At 37.1% G+C, this 15807-nt stretch overlaps 1 protein-coding gene across 1 annotated transcript in view; it reads left to right on the top strand.

Moving 5' to 3' along the window:
- GPC1 (glypican 1) overlaps positions 1-14542 on the top strand; it is a 270795-nt gene extending 256253 nt beyond the window's left edge. Inside the window, exons 4-10 of the mRNA XM_063306739.1 lie at positions 687-852; positions 2038-2168; positions 3350-3469; positions 7624-7757; positions 9282-9457; positions 10900-13421; positions 13506-14542. Coding sequence (XP_063162809.1) covers positions 687-852; positions 2038-2168; positions 3350-3469; positions 7624-7757; positions 9282-9457; positions 10900-11120 — 948 coding nt within the window. The 3' untranslated portion in view covers positions 11121-13421; positions 13506-14542. The remainder of the gene's footprint in view (positions 1-686; positions 853-2037; positions 2169-3349; positions 3470-7623; positions 7758-9281; positions 9458-10899; positions 13422-13505) is intronic.
- The last annotated feature ends 1265 nt before the right edge of the window (positions 14543-15807 follow it).

Here is a 15807-nt window from a genome sequence, read left to right on the forward strand (position 1 = left end):
ACAATAAAATTTATTTCCCACAGTTCTGCCTGTAGGGTTTTTTAAATCCTCTGGAAATGTTGATATTGAATATTCAGTGAATATTTGATGTTTGATTTCCAGCAGTATTTGATATACTTCAGCCACTGTGCATTACTTGAGTGAATAAATAAATAAATATTGGTTTTATTATTTAATATTTGTTTTTTATATTTGACAATCCTTTATAGGTATCTTATTAGTATTTTAGAGCTATTGCTCACATCTGTAATATCATTTGTTTGCTTGTTTGTTTCTTGTTTGGTTTTTCATAACTGGCAAAACATTAAAGAAACAGTGTAACTAACAAGTTCTAATTATTCAGACCTGAATATATTTTAAATGTCCATGTCATATATTTGTCAATATCCACATTTCAGAATTCAAAATTTTCATGGATTTTAAAATGTTTCATTCTGGTCACCTCTGAAAAGTAGATCTACCTTGAAATTAAATGGGGCTGTGCCCAAGGATTTCAGATAAGAAATAAATGAATTAGTTCTCTACTTAATGAACTCAGTTTTAAAACTATATAGATTTTCTCTGCACATGCACAAATTTACTTTTTCTCTTCTGAATACCGTGCTGTGCTTTATTTTATATGTTGTGTATTATAATTTGTTATACTATGCCCTTCAGAAATAATTGTTTATTTGTTTATTTTTAAGGTCCCACTGAGCCAGTATTGCAATCGGGCTATTATGAAGTTGATATACTGCGCACACTGCCGGGGCATGTCAAACATTAAGCCATGTAACAGTTATTGCCGCAATGTCTTGAAGGGCTGCCTGGGCAATCATGCTGACCTGGACACTGAATGGAAGAACATGATTGGTAAGAACTATAGTGTTTGCATAAAAAATTGCTTTCATTGAGCTTTTTTGCAGAGCTCACGTTTCTCCTTCTTATCAAGAGATGCAAGTTTGGAGATCAATTGGTAAATGCATTAAAGGAATATTTTAGATATCTTTGAAGCACCACTTCTTCCCTTAGGCCACCCTTACCTTACCCTATAATTCTCCAGATGTCTTGGAATTCCATAGTTCCCGTAACAGATTATGAGTGTTTGAAGTTTTGTAGGTATAGCGCATCTGGAAGACACCAGGATATGGAAGCTTCAAGTATACATTAGTATCATGGACTGGATGATTTTAAGCAGTTAAAAAATTAATAATGGCTTTAGAAAAAGCAGTTTTTAACACTGAGTAAAAAGTTCAGTCTCCTTCAAGTTGAACTCTCCTTCTAGTAACTACATAGGCACATTCATGTAGAAAAAGTTTTAAAATTGAAAAACACTTCTGAATCATAATTATAAAATTTTGTTTTATATGCTGCTAATTAAATATTCTTAGATTCATTATGTTACTCTATCCTTATAACTTCTTTTTCTGAGCAGGACAATATTTAACTGCTTTTTGTCAGGATATAAATTGATTGATTGATTATATGCCATCAAGCCAGTATTGACTCTTAACAACCAGATGGATAGATTTCCTCCATGATGACCTGTCCCTAACTTGGTCATTCAGGTCTTCCAACAATGCATCCCCTTTGCCATTTTAATCAAGGCCATCCACCATTACAGACTTATCCAGAAAGCTAGGTCTTCGCATAATGTATCCAAAGTAGGATAACTTAAGCCTTGTCATTTGTGCCTTAAGTGAGAACTCTGGGTTGATTTGATTGATGATCCATTGGTTTGTTTGTTTGTTTGTTTGGCTGTCCATGGTATTCTCAGGAGTCTTTTCCAACACCAAAGTTTAAAAGTGTCAGTACTGTTCCAGTCCTGCTTCTTTAAAGTCCAACTTTTGCTTCCATAGAGTATCACAGGAAATGCCACTATTTGCACTATTCTGATCTTTGTAGGTATAAACACATCATGGCAGCTGAATATCTAGGATACAAAGGAATATATGAGATATCCCATTTCAATATTAGTTTATAATAATTATAAGGAGACCATCTTAAATGGTTTGCATGATACTTTTCCTAGCCAGTATCTATTATTTTCCCTAATAGATTCATTACTCTTGGTGGCTGACCGTTTTGATGGACCATCTAATGTAGATATTGTAATCGGTACAATCCATGCTAGGATTGCAGAAGCCATTTCAAACATGCAAGAAAACAAAGAATCTATAACAGCCAAGGTAAGAGCTAAATTGTGAAGTTCAGAATATAAGTTTACCTCTTATCTATAATTATTTAATTGCCTGTATTGTTCTTATTTTTTTCCCCTGGAACTTGAAGTTCATGGTATTTCCTGTAAACTATCACTCAAGCATGCCAAGTGTCTTTCAATCACACCCCAGGTATTCTTAGCCAGTGACATTCAAGGACAAATTACCATGAGAGGATTCCATTGTTTCTACTAATAAAAAATAGACACGTTATGCCTGCCATTCTTCAGTGCTCAACAGGTGGAAAAGCCATTTTTACTGTCATATGGGGAGTGTTAAAACCCAGACCTGTCACCTTTAATTTGTATGTGTTGGCTGGAATGTGTCTCCTTTCCAACATAGGAGCTGAGCCCACTTCTCCTGAGACATTCATCTGTCTCTTCCTCATCACCTTTGATTTCTAAACAATTGTCATAGCTGTGTTTCTGAGCAGAGTGTGATATTTTAGCCCAGCATAAAAGGAATTTGCTCCATCACAAGTCCAAAAACTGCAGCTCCCCATCCAATTGACCCTGATGTGAACAACAGCATAATTTGAGTTCCTGGAGCCTGGCTATTATTCCTATGGGTTGAAAGAACTGTAACTAACAGCTGCCGAGGGAAAGTACATCAGGAACTGACTAGCAAGTGCATAAGTTACCAATAGACTGGTAAAAGAAGAAAGAGAGAATATAATAGCGCTACATAAAATACAGTGATAATATAGTATAAAGCTATCAGTTCATAGAGTGAACAAGGCCTCAAAATCCATTGATCATTAGATTGTTGAGTAAATCAGCAAAAGAAAGCTCTAGGCTGCTTTTTTTAAAAATCATGCTAATTATTATCCATATATGAAATCCCATATTGATACTAGTTTCTGAGAGCTTAAGGAAGTTAGAAAAACAGAGCTTGTTTCATAATGTACGAAAATAAAAATAATTAAACTTAAAAAAAACAGCTTGTTCGGCTACACATTTTTAAATCATCATTTTGACACAAACAAAATAAAAACATAAGGCTTTTCTGGTATGAAATAGATTGGAAATCAGAATGTCCTCATATTTGAAATGAATTGTAAGTAAATGTAATATTGATGAAGTAAATGTTGTGCAGATGTGATTTAATAAGAAATTTCTTTTTCTGAGATGTGGTTTCTTTGTTTTTCCCAGATTTTTCAAGGTTGTGGAAATCCTAAACTCAATACAAAAGCTGCCAATGTTGAAGATAAGAAGAGGCGGGGAAAATATGTCAATGAAGATAAAACTCCCGGGCTTAATTCAGAGAAATTTGTGAGTGCGAAGGAAGTGTTTACTTGATTTAAGCTTCTGCACTAGAACCGCTTGTGTGGCCTGTTGATCAAAATGCTCACTGGGCCTTGTGAGTATGTTCACTATGTCAAGGAATACATCTAAGCACAGTATAGTTTCAGTATGGAGCCTTTATTGCATTGGAAGAATACACATCAGTAATTAGTGAAAAGGAACGTCAGCACCCTTTTAGCCAATCACCAAAAGACACTTTTTAGACATACCAAATCCTTAACAGCCCCTCTTACCCGTATAAGGAGTTGTTTTTCGCTTAGGCAAGTAAAAATATTTCTGTCTCATCTAGTAATAATGGGCAACTCAGACACAAAGAGGACATACTTTACAGTAACAACAAACTACACTATTTTATCATGTATTTTAGAGACATGCAAACCTGTTTGTGTACAAAGTGTCTTGTTTTGGTGGGTTCATGCCCTAATAAAAACTTGCATGTTTGGCCTCTATATGAAACAAATGGTGCTGTTTTGTTCTGGATATGGACCAAAACAATTGATCTGGGCAAAAGTGTTGGGTGGGGGCGGCGGATAGTCCTTGGCAACTGTAGTGGATGACTGAAAGCAGGGCAGGGAGGGAAATGAATATAGCCCATTGGGACATCAGCAGTCAAAGCTGAAGGAGGGCAGGACAGGACAGGACAGGCTCTGGGAATACCTGGATTAGTCAAGTTAATGGAATTTTCAGCACTGAGTCACTGGTAGCAGCTGAGCTAGGGGAGGAAAGGAAGAGAAGATGCTGGAAGATTGGGGCAGAAGGACCAAGAGGTTATGATGTATTGGAATATTGGTGGCAGCAAGGGGGAGGAAAGGCCGTTGAGAACAAGCGTACACATCATGCAAAGGAGGCAGTGGTAGTACCATGTATCTGTGCGTCTAAAGGAAAGAAGACAACAGCCTTGCTCTACTCACTGTATAAGATCATTCTGGGATCTCTGTGGGGTTCAGCTAAACCACAGCCAATTTGGAACAGTTTGATAGAACATAATATGTTGGTAAAATGCATACAGCTATCTGATGGGTTGAGTCTTCCCAGATCTCATCCAACATCTAAACCAGTGTTTCTCAACCTTGGCAACTTTAAGATGTGTGGACTTCAACTCCCAGAAATCCCCAACCAGCCATGCTGGCTGGGGAATTCTGGGAGTTGAAGTCCACACATCTTAAAGTTGCCAAGGTTGAGAAACACTGACCTAAACACTACTAGCATTGGCAGCAAAATTATCCTGTATTATTAACATAAGACTCAAACCAGGTGAATGCAATCCACCACTATTTTGCATCTTCCTCTGAAAGACAAGTAAATAGAATTATGTTGCTCTCAATTGAAAATTATTGCTTCAAAATGCAATGAAAGTGCCTGAACTATAAATATTTTACTATGGAGTAGCCAGCTTATTTTCCTTAATAGTCTCTTGAAACATAGCCTTTCTCCTCCTTTTGTTTTGGGATATCTTTCAGTGGCATCAGAAGTTCCATTTCCATTGCTGGCCTTTATTCAAGCCTAAAGAATTCTCACCATCAGCCACATTCATCAGCATGTTATTCCCTTTTCATTATAATTGCACAAATCCAAAGCAGAAGTGCACACTAGGCTTAAAATCATAACAATATGAAGTCTTCATCAGATATAAAAAATGTTATCTTAGAATCTTGTCCCCAAAAGCTTGTGCCATTAAAGGTTTCCTGGTCGGTATTTAGCACTTACACATTCCTGAGCCTATAATTTCTTGTTTTGCCACCTACACTTCTTAGGTATCCTATTCCCATTCTTAAATTTCTCAGTAATCTCTTTTAGAGCAAAAATCTCATCTGCACGTGCCTTCCCTGGCATAAAGCCATAATGGTCTTCCTAAATTGTGCTCCATGTCATCTCTTGTACCCTTTCAGTCCCAATCCTTGCAAACAACCCAACCACACTTGTACTAATTGTACCTTCCCAACCACACTTGTACTAATCTTCTTGTAGCCTTTGCCTGTGCTCCTGTGACTTTTACCTTTGTAGAGGGGAAGAAAAATGGCTTTCTTTCAAGTCTCAGTCAGATTGCAATCTTCACACACTTAAAAAAAGTCATACAACCACATCCATAAGCAAACCACATCTGCTTATATCAGTTATACCTGCAACCTTACCATTTTTCCACTTTCTTACTGCATTTACAGCTTCCTTTTCATCCATTTTTTTTCTTTGATACTAACAGTTATAGCATCCACTTTTCAAAATATCACTATCGTTCCCAAATAAACCTCAAAACTTCTCCTTCCAGTTTTCAGTTCAGCTTCATCCCAAATCTCATCACTTTTATTTTTAGTTTCTTTCACTCTGCTGGAGGCTCCTTGTTGAGCCCTCATCGTTTACTTCCAAAACATTTATTCTGTCGGTATAGCTCTTCATTTTCTCTCCTTTAATTTTAACCATTCCTTGTTCTTTTTGACTACATTCTTTGCAACATTTCCTTTTTATACACTGTCTCTCTCACCTTTGTTTTTTACAGAAGTCCTTCTCTTGTGTACATTTTTCCCATTCACAGCCTATGCCACTTCACCAAGTATCTTTTTTTCATACTTCCCACTATTTATTTATTTATTTATTTATTTATTTATATTTTATTTATTTTCCATTCCGCCTTTATTATTTTTATAAATAACTCAAGGCAGTGAACATACCTAACACTCCTTCCTCCTCCTGTTTCCTCCACAACCGCAACCCTGTGAGGTGAGTTGGGCTGAGAGAGAGAGTGACTGACTGTAACATTATTATTTTCACTCTGTTCCAAGCAGCTTCCTCTTTCCTTTTGCCTCTTTTCTATTCATTTTCTTGGAACATTAATCTGTCTTCTAATACTTTTTTCCTATAGGACTCATACGTTCTCTTCCTGCAATCATTCTGCTTCAACACTGGTTTCTTTCATTTCTTCCTTGTATTTTTATGGCTATTTTTTCCTAGTCCCACTCCTGACTCTACCAAAAAATGGTCTGTCCATTGAGAACCTCTTATCAACCTTAAATCCTTCACTAATTATCTCAATCTTCCTTTGTAAACAATCGAAGCAATCATGCATTTAGGTTTATATACAGTCCTTTGCCCTTTGTATGTATGAATAGACTTCTGCTTTGAAACAGACTTTTTTTCCCCAGGCCCCAGACAGTAACCATTCTCATTCATTCTTAGGTCTTCGAATGATTCAATCAGTTCTTTGGCACTTTGTTGTCTCATTCCCACCCAGGCATTCATTAACCTTGCAGAATAAAAACAAATTTCCTCCAGGGTCAATTCATTCAGAATGTTGCACTGTTTTTCCCCAAACTCATTTCTGGTTCACAGCTGTCACTCACCTATGGGTTCCTGCTTTCATATGCACCCATAACAGCATAGTTGACACCAATTTATACTCTTTGACATATGTTTTATCATCTTAATGCATAACTAAACCTACACCTTCAATTCCCTGCATGAATTCATCAATGCCGCTTCACAAGTTTAGACCACCTTCATTCAGCTCTATTACATCCTCTCCCTTTCTCTTAGTTTCATAGTTACACAATGTGCTTTTTTTTTTCATTTCATCTGTTAATGTATGCCCTTTACCATTTACTCCTTCTCCATGTCACAATCTATATGCCATTGTTATCATTAGAATGCCCCAAAATATTGACCTCTGACATCCATCATGAGATTGGACAATCAAGGCTTTCACATAACACTTTTTAATAAAATAGAGGAGATGTAAACTGGTTTACTAGCCTTAGTTGTATACATGCCATGTGTATCATTCCCAGATAATGGTAAGGACAGTATTGATCAGTTTGGGACAATATGCCATAAATACAACCAAAAACCAATTTTATCTCAAGCATGCCCATACCATTTTATGCAAGCTAGCATTTCTAAGCTGGAGATTTCCTTGCAAGCCAACTTTCTATATAATGACAGTCAGGATATGGTAAAATAACGTATCTTTAATTGTTATATACTAAAACAATAACAGTTTAGGGACAGTTACAGCGGTCTTGCATTGTTTTTAGTCACATTACAATTGTCCAATATTTGAATGCTCTGGCATTTAAAGCTGTTGATGTTAAAATGTCTTCTTCAGCCTTAACTGTTCTTCCTGCTGACAGGTTTCAGATGCCAAAGGGAAGCTGAGGGAAGTAAGGGACTTCTGGGCTCTCCTCCCAACAACCCTTTGCAATGAAAAAATATCACTTGGTTCTGTGAATGAGGATAGATGCTGGAACGGAATGACCAAAGGCAGGTAAGGCTAATCAGTTGTGAAATAATGAAGCCCATTTAAGTGAATGAAATACTTTAAAACATTTATATGTCATCTATTCTTCAAAACATTTTAGGCAATGCATAGCAAATAAATATTTGAAATGTATTGATACACAGCAATCAAAACTTTTTATTTTTTCCTCTTTTTTTTAAAGAACACATTAAAACAGCATATAAAATTTCTAAATAGAAGCCTCCTTTAAAAATATTTGCCAACTTTTGGAAAAGTGTTAATGAAAAAAATGAGGTGGGCCACCTTTGCACATGAGTTATAGGGTGAGACACAGTCACCAGAATGTATTGGCTTCTCCTTAGTTCCAACCAAATGAACCTTGGAGATTGTTGGAACATTTAAGAGGGCCACCAGAAATGACTTCCATATGCAGACGAGTTGATATGGAGAAGGAACTCCTCAAATAACCAGATCAAAAACCATTCAGTGCTTTAGGGATCATCAGAAGCAATTGTACTAAGCCAAGCAACATTGGGAGACTCATAATCTCTGCCAGTTTTATGAAGTTTTAGAGCTTGGAAAGGGAAATTCTATTACAGAGGTTGGTAGGAAGGAAATCAAGTGAGATGGGACAGTGTCATAATTCACTGATATCCCATCTTTTTCTTTATTTAGACAAGACCCATGCAAGCAGATAAAGAAGCTCAAAAGGGAAGAGTGGATTTGAACTAATCTAAAAAAGCTTAGGTAGCTGGCCACAAAAATCACTGATATTTTACTTCCATTTCCCTAGGCCATTGTAACTGCCTTTGAGAGCCATCTGGGAAGGCTGCTCTCTTCTATCTAAACTCTAGAATAAATCTGGCAGTCATCAGAAGAGGAAGCCCACTAGCACAACCATCAGCTTGTCCAGGCAGGGAAGGACTTGAGACCTCTCTCAAATTTGGTATCCCCCCCATGAAAAGCTGATTCATTTTGAGAACTCAGTCTTGCTCTGGGCCTCCCTCCTTCTTCCTGCTCCAAGGACAGAGACAAGTTCTCCACAGGCTCCAACATTTCCATAGGTGTAGTTCCATGCTAGCTCTTCCAGGTTACAAATGTGGCAGACAGCTCAGGCAGGATGGGGCCTGGAATGAGGAGACATTCAGCACTGTTCCACACTCTCGGGGCTGCACCAAATTCCCTGGGCAGGGCAGCTACACTGCTGGGCTCTAGCCAAAAGAGAACCAAGCAGAGGTTCACATGAATCATGCATGCCTAAAGGAGCATTGGCTAGATTCATACAACACAAAGAGGAGATAGAGATTAAAACAATTACTTTTCACTTTCTGTTGTCCTTATTGGTTTCATTTTATCTCTTTTCTTTTGCCACTTTCCTTTGGTAATTAGCTAATAGGTAACAATAAAAAAAGAAAATGGGAAATCAGTTGAAAAAAGAGTGGATTAGGCTCCTACCCACCCAATGACTCTGGTTGGATCCCCAAACAAATGCCATGAAGTCCAGCTCTCCAGAATTAGCTTCCAGCATGAACATATGCATACTCTTTGCAGATACCTTCCAGATGTGATGGGAGATGGTCTAGCCAATCAGATCAATAACCCAGAGGTTGAGGTTGACATCACCAAACCAGACATGACTATTCGCCAGCAAATCATGCAGTTGAAGATTATGACAAATCGACTGCGCAATGCATACAATGGAAATGATGTGGATTTCCAGGATACAAGTAGGTACAATGCTGAGAAAGTGGGATTATTCATAACATTTCATGTTCTTTAAACAAAAGAGAGGTTCGTACACAGTTATGATACACAGTTGTTCAGAGCAGAGGAAAATTATCCCTCTCTGTTAATTTCCAAGAGCTGGATTTTCACCCTGGAAGAAGGCCCTGCCCCAGTGTCAGGAAGCACTAATGTTTATTGATAACCAAAATGCCTTTTTTCCTTCTCTAGGGTGTTGGCTTGCTATAGCCATATCTTTATACAGGCAACCCCAAAATGTGCACATCCATAATCTTACAACTCTCATGCACTAATCAAAATTAATCTGATATATATATATATATATATATATATATATATATATATATATATACATACACACACACACACACACACACACACATACACACACACACAGAGTATGTATGTATGTATGTATGTGTGTGTGTGTGTGTGTGTATATATATATATAGTATATAGTGTGTGTGTGTGTGTGTGTATACATGTGTGTGTGTGTGTATGTATGTCATGTTACAGAATTAAATTAACGTTTATATTACTTTAGTTAATGTTAGGAAAAAAGGGTAGTTAGTCATATAAATTGTATAAGCAGGACACCTGTCAGGAAACCATTTGTTCAAATACAGAAAGAGAGATGAGTGCTTCAGACCTTTGTATAACAGAGAATGAAAGTCCTTTCAGCCTTGTAGTGTTACTTTTCTCCCCCCTCCACTTTTTTCTGGAGGGGGAGGAAATCTAACAATACTTAGTTTCAATTTCTGTTCTCATCTTGTTAGCATCCAATCCATTGATATATGATTCAAGAAAATCTGAACATCTGCAGAATCCAGTAAATCATCCAGAACAAGATTAATATGTGAAATAAATTCTGCCCCAAAGGGAGCCCCTATAGCACAAGAATTCTTATAATTGATTTAATTATACACTCCTACACCAAACAGTTAGAATGAAAACAGTTCAGAGCTGATGGAATAAACTTGCTTCCCATCTTTCCCAACTATGTCCTGAGGCAACAATTTGTAATTACAGAACTAGAGGGTAGTCCTTATTTCAGATTGCCCAGGCAAAATAATGAGGTTGCTCCCCACCAACCCCTCTGGTCCTCCATGATGTTCTTTGCCACTTCAGCTTTCCATTTGGTTCTGAGGAGATTAGCATACTTCCAGAGATATGTACTGGGATGTAGTACCTACCATTGTAGCCACCCACTATTGTTAATTTCTAGGATTACCCATGGAGGTTATCTACAATCCACTGACATTTTGGAAAGGAAAGATTATGCTGGAGGTGAATTTAATTCTGTGTTCCTCCATTCAGCATGACAAGCAGTTGCAGATTAACCTCTACTGCCTTTAGAACAAGCACATTGGCTACACTTCAGCCTTTTTAAGAAGTACCACACTAATTTGAATTTTGTCTTGGCCAGGTGATGACATCAGTGGTTCTGGAAGTGGTGATGGCTGCCTGGATGAAGTCTGTGGCAAAAGACTGTCCAAGAATTCTAGCACCAGGCCACCAGAGATACATCCTATGCCTAAACAGTCAGGACAAGGCATTGGTGGAAATAGCAGCAATGTACTTTTGCCTTCATACTTCCTTTTATTACTTTCTTTGGCTGCTGTGGCAGCCCAGTACCTATGGCGGTAACTTGTTTGAGCAGCTGCAAAAGAAACTGTAGTGGCTGAGTCTTAACTTTGCCAAAAAGGTGGACATATTTAATTCAACTTAATTCAACTCGGCAAAATGAGAGACAAAAGTTCTTTATGGTTTGTGATAACCTGGCAGTGCTAGAGTTTCTTTTTCTTTCTTTCTTTTTCTTTCCTTCTTTCTTTCTTTCTTTCTTTCTTTCTTTCTTTCTTTCTTTCTTTTTCTTGGGCCTTTGCTTCTGTCCTCCATTTTAAAAAGCCTTTAATTTGCCAGAAAGAGATAGCTAGGGGCTATGACAGATCCTGGCAGGTAGGTGTAATGAACAGAAGAAATAACCCCCCAAGGGAACACCATTTCCATTGATTGGAATAAAATATGCAATATCTCATATTTTTATTTAACTTTAGCCAAGAGTATATTTTATTGGTTCAGAACAATACATCTTTTTAATTTATACGTTTTCAGACTGCTGTAAAAGGGTTTCAGCTCATAATTTTCCATTCACCAAAGGGCGAATAGTCTTTCCTTTGCATGGATGTATTATTCTATACAATCTCAATTAATGAAGGAATTGTCCTAGAATTTGGAATGAAGGCCCTTAATTTTGCAAATGTTTTTGTCTGCTAAAAGTAGTCATTGCCATCCACTAACATTATTTCCACATCCAGGGGAATAGGAATAAAAGATTTGGGTATTGCAGGATCCTTTGACAGTAGCTTTCACGTTTTAAAAAAATGTAATACTGTGCTGTATACACAACACTGTGGTAGAGAAAGACATGGGAAGATGTCCATCTAGAAAGCCTTCTTTGGGCTAAAGGCTGAAAAATTTCCTATTAATAAGAGTGACAAGAGTCAATATTTACCAAAGGGATAATACAAAGAAATTATTTTGTGATTTTTGTGCGTCTGTATTATTACTTATCCTGTACAAAACTAGAAGTTGCATGAATTGATGAGCCTAGAACCCAGTTAGAGTCTATCATATATACCTAGAAATTTGTTAATCAGAATCTCTACTGCCTGGGTTTTTCAAGGAAACCTGCTCACAGTTACGTTGGTGGAAAGAATAAGCAGACCCAAACTATCCCATATTATGTTGGCTTAATTAAATTGATCATCAGTTAATCAGACCATCAGTTTTTCAAATTTTAAAAAATATTGTTACTATTTGCCAGATCTGATATGAGGGTGATTTGGATGAGGATATAGAAAGAGATGTTCAATCAAAGATTTACACCAAATGTGTACATATATGTATGTCTTTTGGGGCATCTGTGCTTACACAACTCTGCTTTGGGTCCTGAGCTTTATCTGTAAGCATTTATTTTTCACTTTTTTCCAAAATTTTGTTATATCAAACCAACCCTACCATTTTGAATGAATAATACAAAAACAAAATTCTTTGAAATGAATTTTGATGTTAATTCACTTTATTTCATATCATAGCTTCTCTTTGGGAAGCAAGTGATGTGAAAGCATATTTTTTATTTAAAATATATAGGCTTTTCATAAATGCTGAAATGTTTCTATTCTTTGTCTTAAAGCAAAAATGAATGTTGTGTTTCTTAGGAACAGCATGCAAAGAGGCAGAAGCTATTATCAATTCTGAAACATTCCTAGTTACAAACAAGGAAACCATTTCTAGCATCTTAGCATGCAAAGGGATGAGACAGAGAGTGCAAGCAAATGAATTCAGTTGAAGTATTCTGGTTCTGTTTTATTAATACTGGGAAAAATTAGTTCCCTAATCACCCCATTCAGTATTGGAGGCTGTCTGAGATTTGAAAACTTGATTAACGAAGAGTAATGCCAGAAGGAATTCTTTGTTGCAAAGTACACCTAGTTTTGTACACATTATTTAAATCCCCTCTGAGTAAAATAGTACTCCCATCCACTTTCATTACTGATCTAATCTATCTAATATGTTTATTTTTTATTTTCAGTTACATCATTCTTAAAATGAATGTATTCTTAAAGTGAATACAAATGAGGCATGGAAATCAAATATCCTGCCTCTTTTGAACATGCTTGAATGCCAGAGAAAGTGGAAAGTGCCACATTCAATTAGTGTTGTAAATGTATGTCTGTAAATACACAAAGAAATAAACTGCTATACATCATGCAGGGGGAAAAAACATCTGCCATTTCCTTCTCTGAATGAAAATCTGCCAACTTGCTGGAGAGCTGTAAACTCAAAACAGTTTGGAGCCTTTTCCAAGACTCAAACTATGTGTGATACTGACAATGTATTGGTTTTAAAAAACCTGAAGCCTCCCTGAATCATTTCTAAAAGAAAGGAGTACCAAAAAAAGAAAGAAGAAAGAAAGAGAAAAAGAAAGAAAGAAAGAAAGAAAGAAAGAAAGAAAGAAAGAAAGAAAGAAAGAAAGAAAGAGAGGTAAAAAGAGTAGGATTGTTGATGCTTCAAAAATGATTTAGAACAGGGTTTTTGATGTGTGGGAGCTTGAACACAACACCTCCTTGAGGAAGCTGCATCATTTTTAGACTTAACTTGATAAAGCACGACTGTTTTAATTAGTTACATTAGAGATACACATTAGCAGTAGTTTAACAGGACAATTTAAGTAGCCAGAAGCATGAAAAAAATGCTGCCACTTTGAAGAGGTGCTGCACATGTTCCCACATGTCCTGAAGCCCTCTTTGAAATCATTGCTGAAGCACAGCCAACCCTAGAAAAGAGCAAGCATGGAGATGGGGATGCATGGCCTTCTTCACTAGCTGAAAGACCACATGGAATTAAATTACAGACAGTGGTAAGAAGTATCCTGCGCTCACATGTCCTCTGTGCTCTTAAATCTGACATCAATTATCTGCTTGATATGAAATTGGAAAGCCTGATACAAATGAGTCTGCCATCACCCATCACTTGAGCCCCAGTCTTCTGTCATGGATCAGAATTTTTTTTTTAAGGTTTTGTTAGCCAGTACTGTTTTGGTATTTAAAAGCATTAAATGATTTAATTTAAGGGTATAATGATGATTTAATGTGGGACACAAATGTGGTCCCTGAGCCCCTTGAAACCAGAAATGAGTCATGACTGTATAATGTATTCTTTTCATGTGCCATAAGTCTGTTTCAGAAGGAGAAATAGGTCAACAGAAGCTTTAAGAGCATTGCTATTTAACCTTTCAATGATAAAAACCTGTTGTTTTCTAGTGGGCTTATTAAGGAGTTAAGATACAAATATATCCAGACTACATCTTGGCTTTAAAAAAAGCAAAACAAAACAAAAAAAGTGCAGTTCTGTCTGCAAAACATAAGATTGATTTCACGCATTGGCAAACTTGGTCATTTATATATTTCTTTTGGTTACCAAGTTACTTGTAACTACCTTGCACTGTTGAATTATGTTCTTTGAATCCTTGTATAAATAAAAAAAGGCTGGAGACTTAAATATGTATGAATACCATTTGGGACAAGATGGTGTATTCTTTTGCTTTACAGAATTTCAACAGTAATGCTGCAGGTCCCCACCTGGCCTCATGAAAATCAGAGTATGCATTAGATCACTCATAATAATAGCATAGAAAAGTGTTTTGCCAGCTTGAAGTTCCAAAATACATGCCCCGGACAATCAGCATAACCATTCCATAGATGTCTACCATGTCTCAAAGAAATGGCATGAAGTTTATTCAGAAATAAAGCCAAATATAATTTAGAATTGCAGGCACAATGTAAACATTTGGAGGCAAGGATGGGTCACTTGTTCTACAGGTCTATTGTCTGTGATGCCCCTAGTTTCTGCAAATGGTATGGCTTGCTCTGTGGAAAACAGATTTTTATTGCAATGAATCACATACATTCCTAGCTCCCAATGATTGAACTGTGGTTTTACCTTGAACAGATACCAAGCATTCCTGAGTAATGCACCTGCCAAAACAGTCTGAGCCATGGACCACTCATATTATATATCAGACACTGAAAAGACCAATGGCCATTGTTGAACCAATGTGTGGAAATGAAAATCACTATCGCTTGGGAGGGCCTGCTTGCCTGGGAATTCAACCTGAACAGGCTTTGTTTCCTCCTCAGTGGCCTCTTCTCCTTGTCTCATAGCCATCCAATTTGCTCTCCCTTTTTTTTTTTCCTTTCTCTTCCTAATTACCCACTTCCTCTTTCCCCCATCTCCATCCAGTTTTCTCTGACATTTCTACTGGAAGGAGGGTAGGCAAAGTGTTGTAGTTGTCTGTTGTGGGTGTAATTTTTTGCATGCCATCTAGAGGTTATGTGCAGCTCTTTTCCCAATAAACATTGCACATTCATAAGCCAGTGCATAATTAAAAACCCTTTACATGTTACTCTCCACCAACTGGAGCTCTATGATTGACAGCCATCATTACCACATACACACCCAGAGCACAGGTGCCATATTTCAGACAGTTCTCGATTCCAGTTCCAAAACAGTATACAGTATTGAATTAGCCAGAGAATGGGGGTGGGGAGATTAATGGGTGCTAAATTCATGAATGTGACTTCACAATTGGAACTGTGTGGCTTAGATTGAGATGCCAAGCTATAATGGTAGAAACCCACATGATAAAGAAAGCGGGGTGGCTCTCACATACAAGTGGGGTGGCTTAGCTGGGGCCAGAAAATGTTTTCTTGGGAGAAAAGAATTTGTATCCAGTCACCTCCTTCTGTTCTCAGCACAGCTATTAGGGATGTAA

The sequence above is a fragment of the Candoia aspera genome, chromosome 6, assembly GCF_035149785.1.
Source record: "Candoia aspera isolate rCanAsp1 chromosome 6, rCanAsp1.hap2, whole genome shotgun sequence".
Taxonomy (NCBI): Eukaryota; Metazoa; Chordata; class Lepidosauria; order Squamata; family Boidae; genus Candoia; species Candoia aspera.